Source organism: Amblyomma americanum, chromosome 3, assembly GCF_052857255.1.
Source record: "Amblyomma americanum isolate KBUSLIRL-KWMA chromosome 3, ASM5285725v1, whole genome shotgun sequence".
Classification (NCBI taxonomy): domain Eukaryota; kingdom Metazoa; phylum Arthropoda; class Arachnida; order Ixodida; family Ixodidae; genus Amblyomma; species Amblyomma americanum.
In genome coordinates, this window is record NC_135499.1 from 84882093 (window position 1) to 84894107 (window position 12015).

A 12015-nucleotide genomic window follows, 5' to 3' on the forward strand; every position below is an offset into this window, starting at 1 on the left:
ATGTGAGCATTCTTCACTAAAACACGTTGTTGGGCTGGCTGGTGCATTGCATTAAGAAAATAAACCAGCCAAAGAACGCACACAGGAAAACTGAGAAGAAAAAGGGGGAGATAGGAAAGAGGATGGACTACCAACTGTAATTCGAAAGTTTGGGGCTCAAATATATACAGGTCACTCAGACACGTGACCCTCGTACAATTGCTATCACATCAACCTTCCATCATAAACAAAATTTACAGCGACCGCAACACCTCCTATCTCACAAATGATCTCACCGTTACTGTTGCCTACTTCTAGTGCAAAAACATCTTTGCAAAATCAGCGTCATAATAATCATTGCAAAAAACAAACCCATACACAATAAAACACCAACAGAGCAAAAATTTGAACGCTTTCAGCGCACAAGTATTAAACAAAAAGCAGAATATGCAGAACGGAATTTTTCATTCTTAGAACACGCACATTCTCTATAAAGGCCTGGTGAGTATGAAAAAGTTTTTATGAAGGCGATTTCCTTACTGCTAAGGGCAATAAAACAAGCACTAGAGCACGCGTCTCCTTTCTTCGCAATTATAAAGGCCTCGAGAACCTCACGCGCTGTCTTATCGCGACTCCTACCAAGAATCTTGATACCGCCAAGCACCGCCTCAGATTTCCACTATTTGCAATGAAGAGAAAAATTGGACCCAGTTCCGTTTTCTAGCGATTTAGAATGTATCCGACACTTTGTGCATGATTCTTGCAACCAATACGTTTTACAACGCTTTTAAATGATTCGGCTTCAATTCCCAGCCATCAAAGCATTCAATTAGAGCTTTGAGATCTTTCAAGCAATGTGGGATAGCATTCACAGACCTCGTTCATGTGCGGTGGCTGTCCGATTACCAAGCGCAATAATCTGCCGACTATTTTTTTTTTCAATGCGTCATCTTATGCCGGATGGCAAGCGAGAAAAGGGCAACTAATTGCGAACCGGGCATATGATGGTAAATGTTACGACGGAAAAGGTAGAGAGTGTACACAAAACCTCGTTGGCGAGGGAGAGAGAGAGAGAAATCATTTTAATTTGCACCTGTCAAAAACGATGGGGGAGAAGGCTATAGCATAGACCCCCATTCATTCCCCTAAACGTCGGCCGTAATCCCTTGGGACTCGCCGGCGGTCAGGGCGAGACCGGTGACTTTGCGTTGTTCTGCTTCGTGGTGAAGCAATAGGGTCTCCCAGGATTGTACATTTCTATTCGGATCGTTATAGAAAGGGCAGGTCCAGACCATGTGTACTTGATCTGCAATGCTATTGCAGTGCGTACACCTAGGATTAAAGACTTCTGGATGCCATTTACTGTTGTTGCATCTGGGTTGCAAGCCCCAAGGGTAGCGTTGGCCTGGCGGCCTGGGGCAAAGCTGGAAACATCCGAAGGTCCCGGCAAAGGATGAGTCGACTGGCAACAGAACAACTTGTTTATTCTGGCATCGCAAAAAAGCAGCCGGTCAGGGCGACCACGTTACTCGAAGGAAGAAATCGGAGTCTCTCCTTGACGTCCGGGGCAGCTCGCTTTATACCCACGGAGTCGAGGGCAAGAGGGAACGGCTTGGGAAGAGGCGTCCGATACGGCGACGCTTGAACATGTCCAGACGTGACGGGCGCGTCAGCCAGGCCGGCGCCGGTCAGTCCTCCTTGCCTCCCAGTTGGGGAGCTCCTCTCCCCGGCTGCCGCGCTTTGACAAGCGTGGGCAGCAGCATGCACACACACACACACGCACGCACGACGACACGTGGCACTGAAACCTGTCTGGACGCGCTTGGCGGGAGGCGTTGCGGCCGCGATGAACGAAGCCGCGGCGTCCGTTGCATCAGGGCCGGCTATACCGCGCGTTGTAGGCGAGACGTAACAGACCGCCCCGCCGGGAGAAGGAGATCCCGATGGTCAGGGGACTGCATCCGCTGTCCAGAGGGATGTCGCTCGATGATGCTCGTAATCGAAACCGATCGTCCCTCGACGTTGCTTGAGCGCAGCGCACAGAGAAGGCCTCGTTCTCGGGTTCAGGATCACATAGGACACTGCAAAGTCACTTCGGGAGAGTTGCCATTTTTGTGCTCGTTCCCAGCAAGCGTTAGAACTACGCCGAAACGCAACCGCTCAGTCAGCAAGCACGAGACAACCCTCACTAAGCTCTGCCAGGCTCTTTCCCCTTTTATACTACTGCCTAGTTCCTTACAGTAGTCAAGCAGCACTCAGAACGCGTCCACAAATTGGAAAATTGCACTAGAAAGCACATAATCACTTTGAAACACTAAACAAAAGCAATATGTTAAAAATCCTGCCTCAGGAAGAAAACATCACTAACAAACAACTTTGAGGCGGATTCCTACGTTAGGGGCTTCGACTTAAGCCATCGGCGTTACCGTTGAGACTCCCCTTTTTGTAACGCACCTCAAAGGAATATTGTTGCAAAGCGAGGCTCCAGCGCAGGAGGCGGCCATTTTTGGGAGAGATGGTCTGCAGCCATTGGAGAGGGCAGTGATCCGTCTCAATGATAAACCTCGAGCCGGCTAGGTAGCATGACAATTTCTGAACGGCCCACACGAGACACGCACACTCTTTCTCGGTGGCGCTGTACGCCTGCTCACGACAGGTCAGCTTACGACTAGCATACAGGACGGGGTGTTCCACTTCTCCATTGTCCCTTTGGCACAGTACAACGCCCATGCCTCGCTAACTAGCATCGCACTGAACAACGAACCCGTTTGTGTAGTCTGGCGATCGTAGCACAGGCTGGCTTGTTAGGGCGCTCTTTAAGGCGCTAAAAGCTCTTTCCTTTGTCTCGCTCCAGACGACTGTTTGGGGCTCTGTTTTTCTTAGAGCATCCGTCAGGGGAGCCGCGATATCGGAGTACCTGGGGATGTACCTCTGATAGTAGCCGGCGACACCTAAGAACGACCGAATATCGGTCTTCGTGCGCGGTTGCGGGAAGTCTCGCACAGCGGCCACCTTTATTTCAGAGGGGCGGCGACGACCCTGTCCAATCACGTGACCGAGGTAGACAACCTCGGCCTGTGCTAATTGGCACTTGGGAGCCTTGATTGTCAAGCCCGCTTCGCGCAGGCGGGTTAGCACTGCCCGCAAGTGTGCCATATGCTCAGACCAGGATGCAGAGAATATCGCTACGTCGTCTAAATACGGTAAAGCGAATTCTTCCTGTCCCCGCAACACTTTGTCCATGAGGCTTGAAAAGCAGTATGGCGCGTTCTTCAAACCAAAACTCAAAACTTTAGGGCGGAATGTTCCCATTGGTGAAATGCACGCCGCATACCTACTAGCCTCTTCTGTAAGTGGAACCTGCCAATAACCCCTGACAAGATCTAGGGTGGAAATAAACTGAGCGCTACTAACTTTCTCAAGGCGCTCCTCGATGTTAGGGATCGGATAAATTTGATCCTTAGTGATGGAATTAAGCCTGCGGTAGTCGACGCAAGGACGAGGTTCCTTGCCCGGTACCTCAACTAAAATCAAGGGGGAGGTATAATCACTCTCACCCGCCTCAATAACACCGAGCTGTAGCATTTTCTTTACCTCAGCCTCCATAATATCGCGCTGGCGGGGTGACACCCGGTACGCCTTGGATCGTACTGGCTCTGGCGAGGTAAGTTCTATATCATGAGTAAGGACAGAAGTCCTACCAGGCCTCTCAGAGAACTGACCTTGAAACTCTTGTAAGAGTTGGTGTAGTTCGGTTTTCTGCTCAGGCGACAGCGGTGCTTTACTGAGTAAGTCACTAATGACCTGATCAGTGTCTTCCCTGTTCGTCACTGAGCCTAGTCCCGGAAGCTCGACCGGAAGCTCTTCTAACTTTCCCTTGTCGGGCATTTCCTCTCCAGTACCTGGTGCCTTCAACGCTACAGGCTCAATTTTATCCAGTTCTGACGTGCTCGGAATATCAGCTTGCTGCGCCTCCGACCCTTTCTCATTGTTCGACAACGTCGGCCCCGCAACTACCGCCTTTGCAGCGAGCTCCCGAACTCTCGGTCTGGTTAAGGCCTGAACGCTAGCCTCACCAAACAAAAGCCCCTTCTCGCGCAGGAGGTGATCGGACCTGTTCGAAAATAGGTACGGGTACTGGGGGGGCAGCCTAGATGACACTACGGCCTCCGTCTCAATTGCTCCGAAAGGTCCTTCAATAACCACCTTTGCTACGGGCAGACACACGCTGTGAGCTTCCACTGCTTGCTTGATCCATGCGCACTCGCCCGTGAACATATCGGGTTCTACGTAAGAGGTGTGAACTACATCCATTGTAGCTGCGGAATCACGAAGCACTCGGCACTCTTTCCCGTTCACGAGGAAGTCTCGCATGTAAGGCTCGAGAAGCTTCATGTTCTCGTCAGTGCTACATAATGACAAACACACGACTTCTCTTTTTGTTTCTGGACACTGCGCCGAAAAGTGACCCGGCTTCTGGCACGTATAACACACGCGCGCTTGCCTCCTCTCGAACCGCTTTCTGCGTTCGGCTTCGGCTGCCGCCGTCTCCTTACGTTCGGTCGGACTGCTTTCACTCGCATCCGCACTACGCGTGTCCCCCCTTGCTCTCATGGGTGTGAACTTCGGCCTCTCAGACTTGGAGCCAAATTCACCCTTTTGACCGTCCTTAGCTCCGCGAGCCCGACGCGTCACAAACTCCTCGGCTAGCTCGGCGGCTTTAGCCACTGTACTAACGTCTGGCCTATCCAAGACCCAGTACCGCACGTTCTCAGGTAACCGACTATAAAACTGTTCCAGCCCGAAACACTGCAGAATTTTCTCGTGGTCACAAAACGCTTTCTCTTCTTTGAGCCACTCCTGCATGTTTGACATAAGCCTGTAGGCAAACTCTGTATATGACTCATTTCTGCCTTTTTCATTTTCCCGAAACTTCCGACGGAACGCTTCCGCTGACAGCCTGTACTTTTTTAGCAGACTTGATTTCACTTGGTCGAAATCCTCTGCCTCCTCTCTCTTCAAGCGAGCGACTACGTCGGCCGCCTAGCCGGGTAACAAAAGTGAGCAAGCGCTGTGGCCACGTTTCCCGAGAGAACCCCTGCTTCTCGCACGTTCGCTCAAAGTTAACCAGGAACAAACCAATGTCCTCTCCAAGCTTAAACGGCCGCATCAGGTCAGTCATTTTGAACGATACCCGTTCTCCTGCACCGTGTGCCTGACTTCCATTACGAGCGCGTTCCATCTCTACCTCGAGACGCTTCATTTCCAAAGCGTGTTGACGGTCGCGCTCTTCTTTCTCTTTCTCTTTTTGTTCTTTACGTTCTCGCTCCTCTTTCTCTTTTTGTTCTTTACGTTCGCGCTCGTCTTTCTCTTTTTGCTCTTTACGTTCGCGCTCGTTTTTCTCTTTTTCTTTTTGTTCCCTCTCCTCAATGGTCTCAAGGCATTCCGACAGCTCGTCATCCTCAGCCTCCAACTCAAGAATAGCCCTTAGCAGTTCTGGTTTTCTGAGTTTGTCTGAGACATCCAGACCCAACTCTCTTGCAAGCTCCAGCAATTTCGGTTTGCGCAACGACTTCAAATCCATGGCTGCTCCGAATGCTGCTTTCTCTACTGCCTACTATTGTCTTGCCGCAAACTAACCCGGCAGCAACGACAACACAATTACCAGCTCTGTTTCTGACACTAACAAAAGCCTGGCAAAACTCAGAAGAAGAAAGTCCCGCACTCACCAAACCTCGCAGCCAAGAATTCAGCGCAGTCGTTCCGCTGCAGGCAACCAGTCATCACACAGGGCTCGTTGCACTGCTCCCGGATGGTCGTTGTGCTGCTCAGCATACAGTTGACCGCATATCTTCGCTGCTGGCCTCCGTTGTCGGGATCTCACCGCTGGCAACCAGTTGTTGCATCTGGGTTTGAAGCCCCAAGGGTAGCGTTGGCCTGGCGGCCTGGGGCAAAGCTGGAAACATCCGAAGGTCCCGGCAAAGGATGAGTCGACTGGCAACAGAACAACTTGTTTATTCTGGCATCGCAAAAAAGCAGCCGGTCAGGGCGACCACGTTACTCGAAGGAAGAAATCGGAGTCTCTCCTTGACGTCCGGGGCAGCTCGCTTTATACCCACGGAGTCGAGGGCAAGAGGGAACGGCTTGGGAAGAGGCGTCCGATACGGCGACGCTTGAACATGTCCAGACGTGACGGGCGCGTCAGCCAGGCCGGCGCCGGTCAGTCCTCCTCGCCTCCCAGTTGGGGAGCTCCTCTCCCCGGCTGCCGCGCTTTGACAAGCGTGGGCAGCAGCATGCACACACACACACACGCACGCACGACGACACGTGGCACTGAAACCTGTCTGGACGCGCTTGGCGGGAGGCGTTGCGGCCGCGATGAACGAAGCCGCGGCGTCCGTTGCATCCGCGCCGGCTATACCGCGCGTTGTAGGCGAGACGTAACACTGTATACAGTAGAGGGTTTTGAAACACCCCGGTTTGCGATACCCTCCGCATGATTTCCTCTTTCCTTCTGAGCTGTTTATCTGCTGCTGGATAGGCCTTACGACCGAGCTTATAATGAGACAATATTTCATAGAATGTTGTGAGCTCGCCACGCGATGGGTGGTGTTTCTCGCGTGGAGGCTGTGCGTCAGCGGCGATCGAGCGGAAAGTGAGCCCTCGGGCGGTCGCGTGCGCCTTCTCTTTTCCCCACAGGCCCTGATGAGCCGGGGACCAGATCATTGAGATTAGCTATAATGGTACTTGCCCTTCTCTCTGAATTTGGCGGCTGCACCAGAGATTCTGCCCATATCATAATTATTAATAGCTGTCTTCGATTCACCATCACATTTGCACCGTTTTGTATTATTGCTTGAGCAGTGGCAACTTCTGCCTCAGTTGCACTCGTGTTTTTAACGGTGGAGCACATGACCGGGTCTCCACTCTCACTAACCACTACCGCTGTGTGTGCTGCCTTGCGATCGTATTCAGCAGCGTCCGTGTAAAGCACATCGGATCTACCTCTAAATTTGCCCAGTAGGGCCACAGCACTATCTTTGCGTCTACCTTCCTGAAACACCGGATGCATGTTCTTTGGCAGCGGTGGAATTTTGAGTCTATCCCTGGTTGCTCTAGCTATTTTATCTGTCCGCTTTGAACACTCCGGTTTTTCGAACCCCAGGTGCTCCATGAGCTTCCTTCCAGCATTGCTTTTTAAAAGTCTTTGATGCTGCGACACTGCGGCGGCTTCTATGAGCTCATTCAGAGTGTTGGAGACAACCAGCCCTAAATGTTTTACCGTCTAAGTGTTCGGAGGAAGACCTAGTGCGGTTGTGATCCCTCTTCTGATTATGATTTCAATTTTCGCAGGGGACGCCCCTCTTGGGCCGCCGGTTCTGGTCCCGCGTGGTTGGCGGCCTGCTGGTGCTGCTCTCCTTCCTGGTGCTCTCGCTGGGCGCGTGGGCTCTGTTGACGGCCATGGAGTACCACCACGCACCCGTGGCTATGGCCGGCTGCAGGTGAGCATCAGATCCAGCACCGTCTGCTGCGGTCGCCTCAGCTGAGCTACTCGGGTGCTCTACTTGCACGGATGCACTGAACTCAGAGGCCACGCAGACGAGCTCCGAGCGTTCACGCCCACGCACATGCACTGAGGGCGTATAAGGCACTCGATGTTGATGGCGCTGTGGGATTTACTACGGAATCAACAGCGTTCAGCGTAATAAGTCCTAACAGAAAACTCTCTACTTGGACGATGTTGCATATAGTGAACCCTGAGCCTCGAGGTAAAGTCAATCGAGAGGAAATTTTTCAGTGACTCGGCTCTATCACTCCCACCTCTTTGAAAACCGCACCAAAGTATCCCAATTCTGCTTATTTTATAACTTATATCAGCATTACGAAATAAATCGTATCATCACTCGTCGACTTTTCATCTCCTACCGGATCGATTACGTTCACAAAGTCCATATGTCACTTGTACCAGCAACTCCTTATTCATTCATCCCGCACACATCAGCTCACTGGAATAACCTTCCAAAAGTCGTCGAACCACTTACAGATCCTGTTCTTTTTTCACTGTTTAGTATGTCACCTTTTCTGTGGTAGCCTGTTTTAGCCTACCATGACATATTCCGCTGTATTGTTTGCTTTCCTGCTTTTGATGCTTTCGCAGTCCACCCGCCTTCCACGTGAGGCTCCGGCGAATTGAAAGCCTATTATTTTTCATAATTCATGCAATCACCTATTTTGTAGTAGCCTGCTTTAGATTGCCATCATTTACCGCTTTGCATTATGTTTGGTTTCGTGGTTTATGCTTCTGTATTTTTTCCACCACTCCCCTCTGTAATCATATTGCGTGATATGGGGCACATGGAACAAAACGAGAAATCTGGACCTTGAGCACAGGTCAGGCGGACCTGAAGCAATGCACTCATTTCACTTTATCGTTGAAGGAGTTCTCATTTTTTCTTCACAGACTCAGACAGTTTAGCTTCGCTCCCATGTTTTGCGTAGTCGTCGTCGTCCGTGGAAATGAAAAGGTAAATTTATTTTGAAGAAAGGACATCACGCTAGTATAACTCGCTTCTCGGTTGACAGTGCAACCTCGCCGGGAGGGAAGGTATTAAGTAGGGAGTCAAATAAAGAAGAGAGAAAGAGGTACCGTAGCGGAGGACACCGGATTTATTTTCTACCCCCTGAGGATCTTGAGCATGCACTTAAATTTGTACACATTTGCGTTTCGTATCCTTTGAAACGAGGCTACGCAGCGGCGGGGATTCAACCCTGGTCCTCCGGCTCAGTAGATGGGCGCCTAACCGCTGAGCCACCGCTGCGAGTGGCAGCCAGTACGTTAAAGCTGGCCGGACGTGGAGGCGAAGCATAGCAGGAAGAGAAAGTGAAGGCCGGGCGGAGAAGAGAACACATGGCGGCGCGCCGGTTCAGTTTCTTTTTCCTCGATGGTTCGCACAAATGTTCCCCAGAGTCGTGATCGGGGGCACGGACCGAGTGGCTTCACGAGTGGCTAGCAGCTGTGAGCGCACGCGTGGGGCAGCATGGACGCCGCACGGATGATAAAAGCACAAGCGATGACGTTGCTTTACGAGTAGGGCCCTTCGTCTTCGGGTTTTATTTTTACTGGAATTCTGGCAGTAAAAATGGGGCCTTAATTTTCGAGGCCATATTCGGGTAAAACCGGGTTATTCAGAAAATAATCGTGTGGTTCGACTTTGTTCGGGTCATTTTTTTGGCCGTAAAGACAGTTTACTATAACAGTTCCTTTCTCTGCTAGGCATAAAAGTCCTATTTTTCGCTTATTATTTCATAAACAACATAATTATCGCGTCCATGCTAGGGAGAGGTTGGTGTGATGGTTCTTGATAATCACAAAGTGAACACTGAAGATTATTTTCTAGTTAAAACTTTTTTCCTAATCTGTCTGCTACGAAGCACTCCCGCGTCTGAGTAATACCGCTACTAGCCTTTATTTTAGCATCCAGTGACGGTTTTAAACATATGGAAGGTCCTTGGTTTGCGGTGTCGTTGACGTGGGTGGCGCTTCATAAAAATATTCCAATAAGGCGTTTTGTCGGTAGCCACGTTCTGGTCTCTTGCTTCTAAATCGCCCTTTTCGAGTTTATCTTCAAATGAATCCGCCTCTTCAAAACAAGCGTTAAAACAAGTTTACGATTCGTAATCCACCAAAGACACATCTCAGGAGTAAGCACTAGGTATCAACAAGCTTTCTTGCCGTTTCTTCAGCTTTGTGAACTGGAAAGCCGACATCTTCCAGAGGGCTCACTCTCGGGGAGGAATCGCGTTTAACCTGGTTTTGAAGAAATATGTTTGGGGTGCAGAAACCGGGTAAAATCCACTTTTACTAGAAAACGAATGGCGGCCAAACTTTAGGCAGCGTTCCTAGCACCCCAACGAATGCAGCCCTTGTTTCTGCTCCCGCTAACACCTCGCAGAGGAAGACGAAGCCCTGCCAAAGCCCCCGCATTAGGCGTGCCCTCACGCCCGCTGCTGCAGGGGGAGGGGGGATAGAGGGTCCTGAAGAAAACGGTCGCAGAGGAAGCCGTACTAACCTCGCTACGCCAGCATATTATGACCAAAAATGCTTGCTCTTTTGGAGGCGCGAAATAACCACTCGCTTCTCATACACTTTTTTAAATCAGTTCAAAAAAATTCTATTCTTGTACTCCTAAGTACCTTGATCCTAAAAATGTTAGAGTATTGCAGAGCTTTGGTTGCAGTTTCACACTAATAACGGTTATCATGGTTAGAATCGCCTGAACTGCACAGTCGGCTGTTGACACATGAGTACACCATGCATTTCTTCCTAGCAAGAGCGGTGGCTGTCTAGAGTCACTGCCATCGTGCCTCTCAGCGCGGTTAATCTCTGCAATAATCTCTGCAACGCCGCAGGTCGGCGAGCTGCCACGCGCACGTGTCGTGGCTGGCGTCGGGCATGGATCCCAGCGCCGACGCGTGCTGCGACGCCGAGGCCTACGCCTGCAAGCGGGCACACTGGCACAGCGACCTATTCGCCAGCGCCCTGGACGCGGTACACTGGCAGTGGTCCCTGCACGGGAGCCGTTTCCTCGAGCAGCACCGGAGACCCGCCGGTGAGAACTGAAACGAGTTGTCAACACGCATTCGCCGGTTGGTTTCGTTTTTGGTTTTGGGGAAAAGGAAATGGCGCAGTATGTCTCACATCTCGGCGGACACCTGAACGCCCCGCCGCGGTGGCTCAGTGGTTAGGGCGCTCGACTACTGATCCGGAGTTCCCGGGTTCGAACCCGACCGCGGCGGCTGAGTTCTTATGGAGGAAAAACGCTAAGGCGCCCGTGTGCTGTGCGATGTCAGTGCACGTTAAAGATCCCCAGGTGGTCGAAATTATTCCGGAGCCCTCCACTACGGGCACCTCTTCCTTTCTTTCTTCTTTCATTCCCTCCTTTATCCCTTCCCTTACGGCGCGGTTCAGGTGTCCAAAGATATATGAGACAGATACTGCGCCATTTCCTTCCCCCAAAAACGAATTATTATTATTACACCTGAACCGCGCCGTAAGGGAAGGGATAAAGGAGAGAGTGAAAGAAAGAAAGAAAGAAAGAAGGGAGGAAAGAAAGAAAGAAAGAAAGAAAGAAAGAAAGAAGGAAGGAAAGAAAGAAAGAAAGAAAGAAAGAAAGAAAGAAAGAAAGAAAAAAAGAAAGAAAGAAAGAAAGAAAGAGGTGCCGTTGTGGTGGGCTCCGGAATAATTTCGACCACCTGGGGATCTTTCGCCGGCGAACTTGTTTTCGTAGATGTGACGGCGCAGTTTTACGACGTGAAAGGACACACGAAGGCGGTGACAAATAGCACACCTAAGCGCGTTGTGCCACCCCTGCAATGTAACTGCCTCGCGCTGCTGCTTGGGTATTAGTATAAGAGTGGCCGGAAACCACCACTGAAAGTACGTTCGTGCTGAATAATAATAATAATAATAATAATAATAATAATAATAATAATAATAATAATAATAAATTCTTTATTTACGCCATATAACAGGACATGGGAGACCGGCAGTAAGAGCTGCCTCATAGGACCTCTTGACAAGGCCGCCGGTCCCCCAGTGCATTTCACAGCAAGACATGGTACAATACACGCAAAAAGAAGAAACGGCAGATAAATGACTACATAAAATAAACGCAAGTTTATACACAAGAATGCAAGATTCATTTCATTTTCTGACAATTATGTATCAACAAACAGAGGCTGTGTGAGGAGCAACAAAGAGGTCACTCAGGCAGTTGAAATAACAGTGAACAGGAATGTAAGGGAAGAAAATAGGCGTTCTGTAAATATTCCTTCGAGGGTTTCTCAGTACATACGAACCATATACGAACGAAGAGCATTTGCGGCCAGTGATCGTCCTAATGCTTTTATCGAACGACACGATGTCCACGCACAGCCGTGCCATTTAGCAAGCGTCACTGCAGCACGCAGGCGTGAGCGTGACAGCAGCGCCTCCGCACCTGCTAGAACCGCCAGCGAAGAAGTACCAGACAACCA

General features: G+C 50.4%; 1 protein-coding gene across 1 annotated transcript in view; it reads left to right on the forward strand.

Annotated features, from left to right (window-relative positions):
* The window catches only part of LOC144123871 (uncharacterized), a 29069-nt gene that overhangs the window by 14950 nt on the left and 2104 nt on the right, over positions 1-12015 (forward strand). Inside the window, exons 2-3 of the mRNA XM_077656596.1 lie at positions 7333-7481; positions 10390-10589. Coding sequence (XP_077512722.1) covers positions 7333-7481; positions 10390-10589 — 349 coding nt within the window. The remainder of the gene's footprint in view (positions 1-7332; positions 7482-10389; positions 10590-12015) is intronic.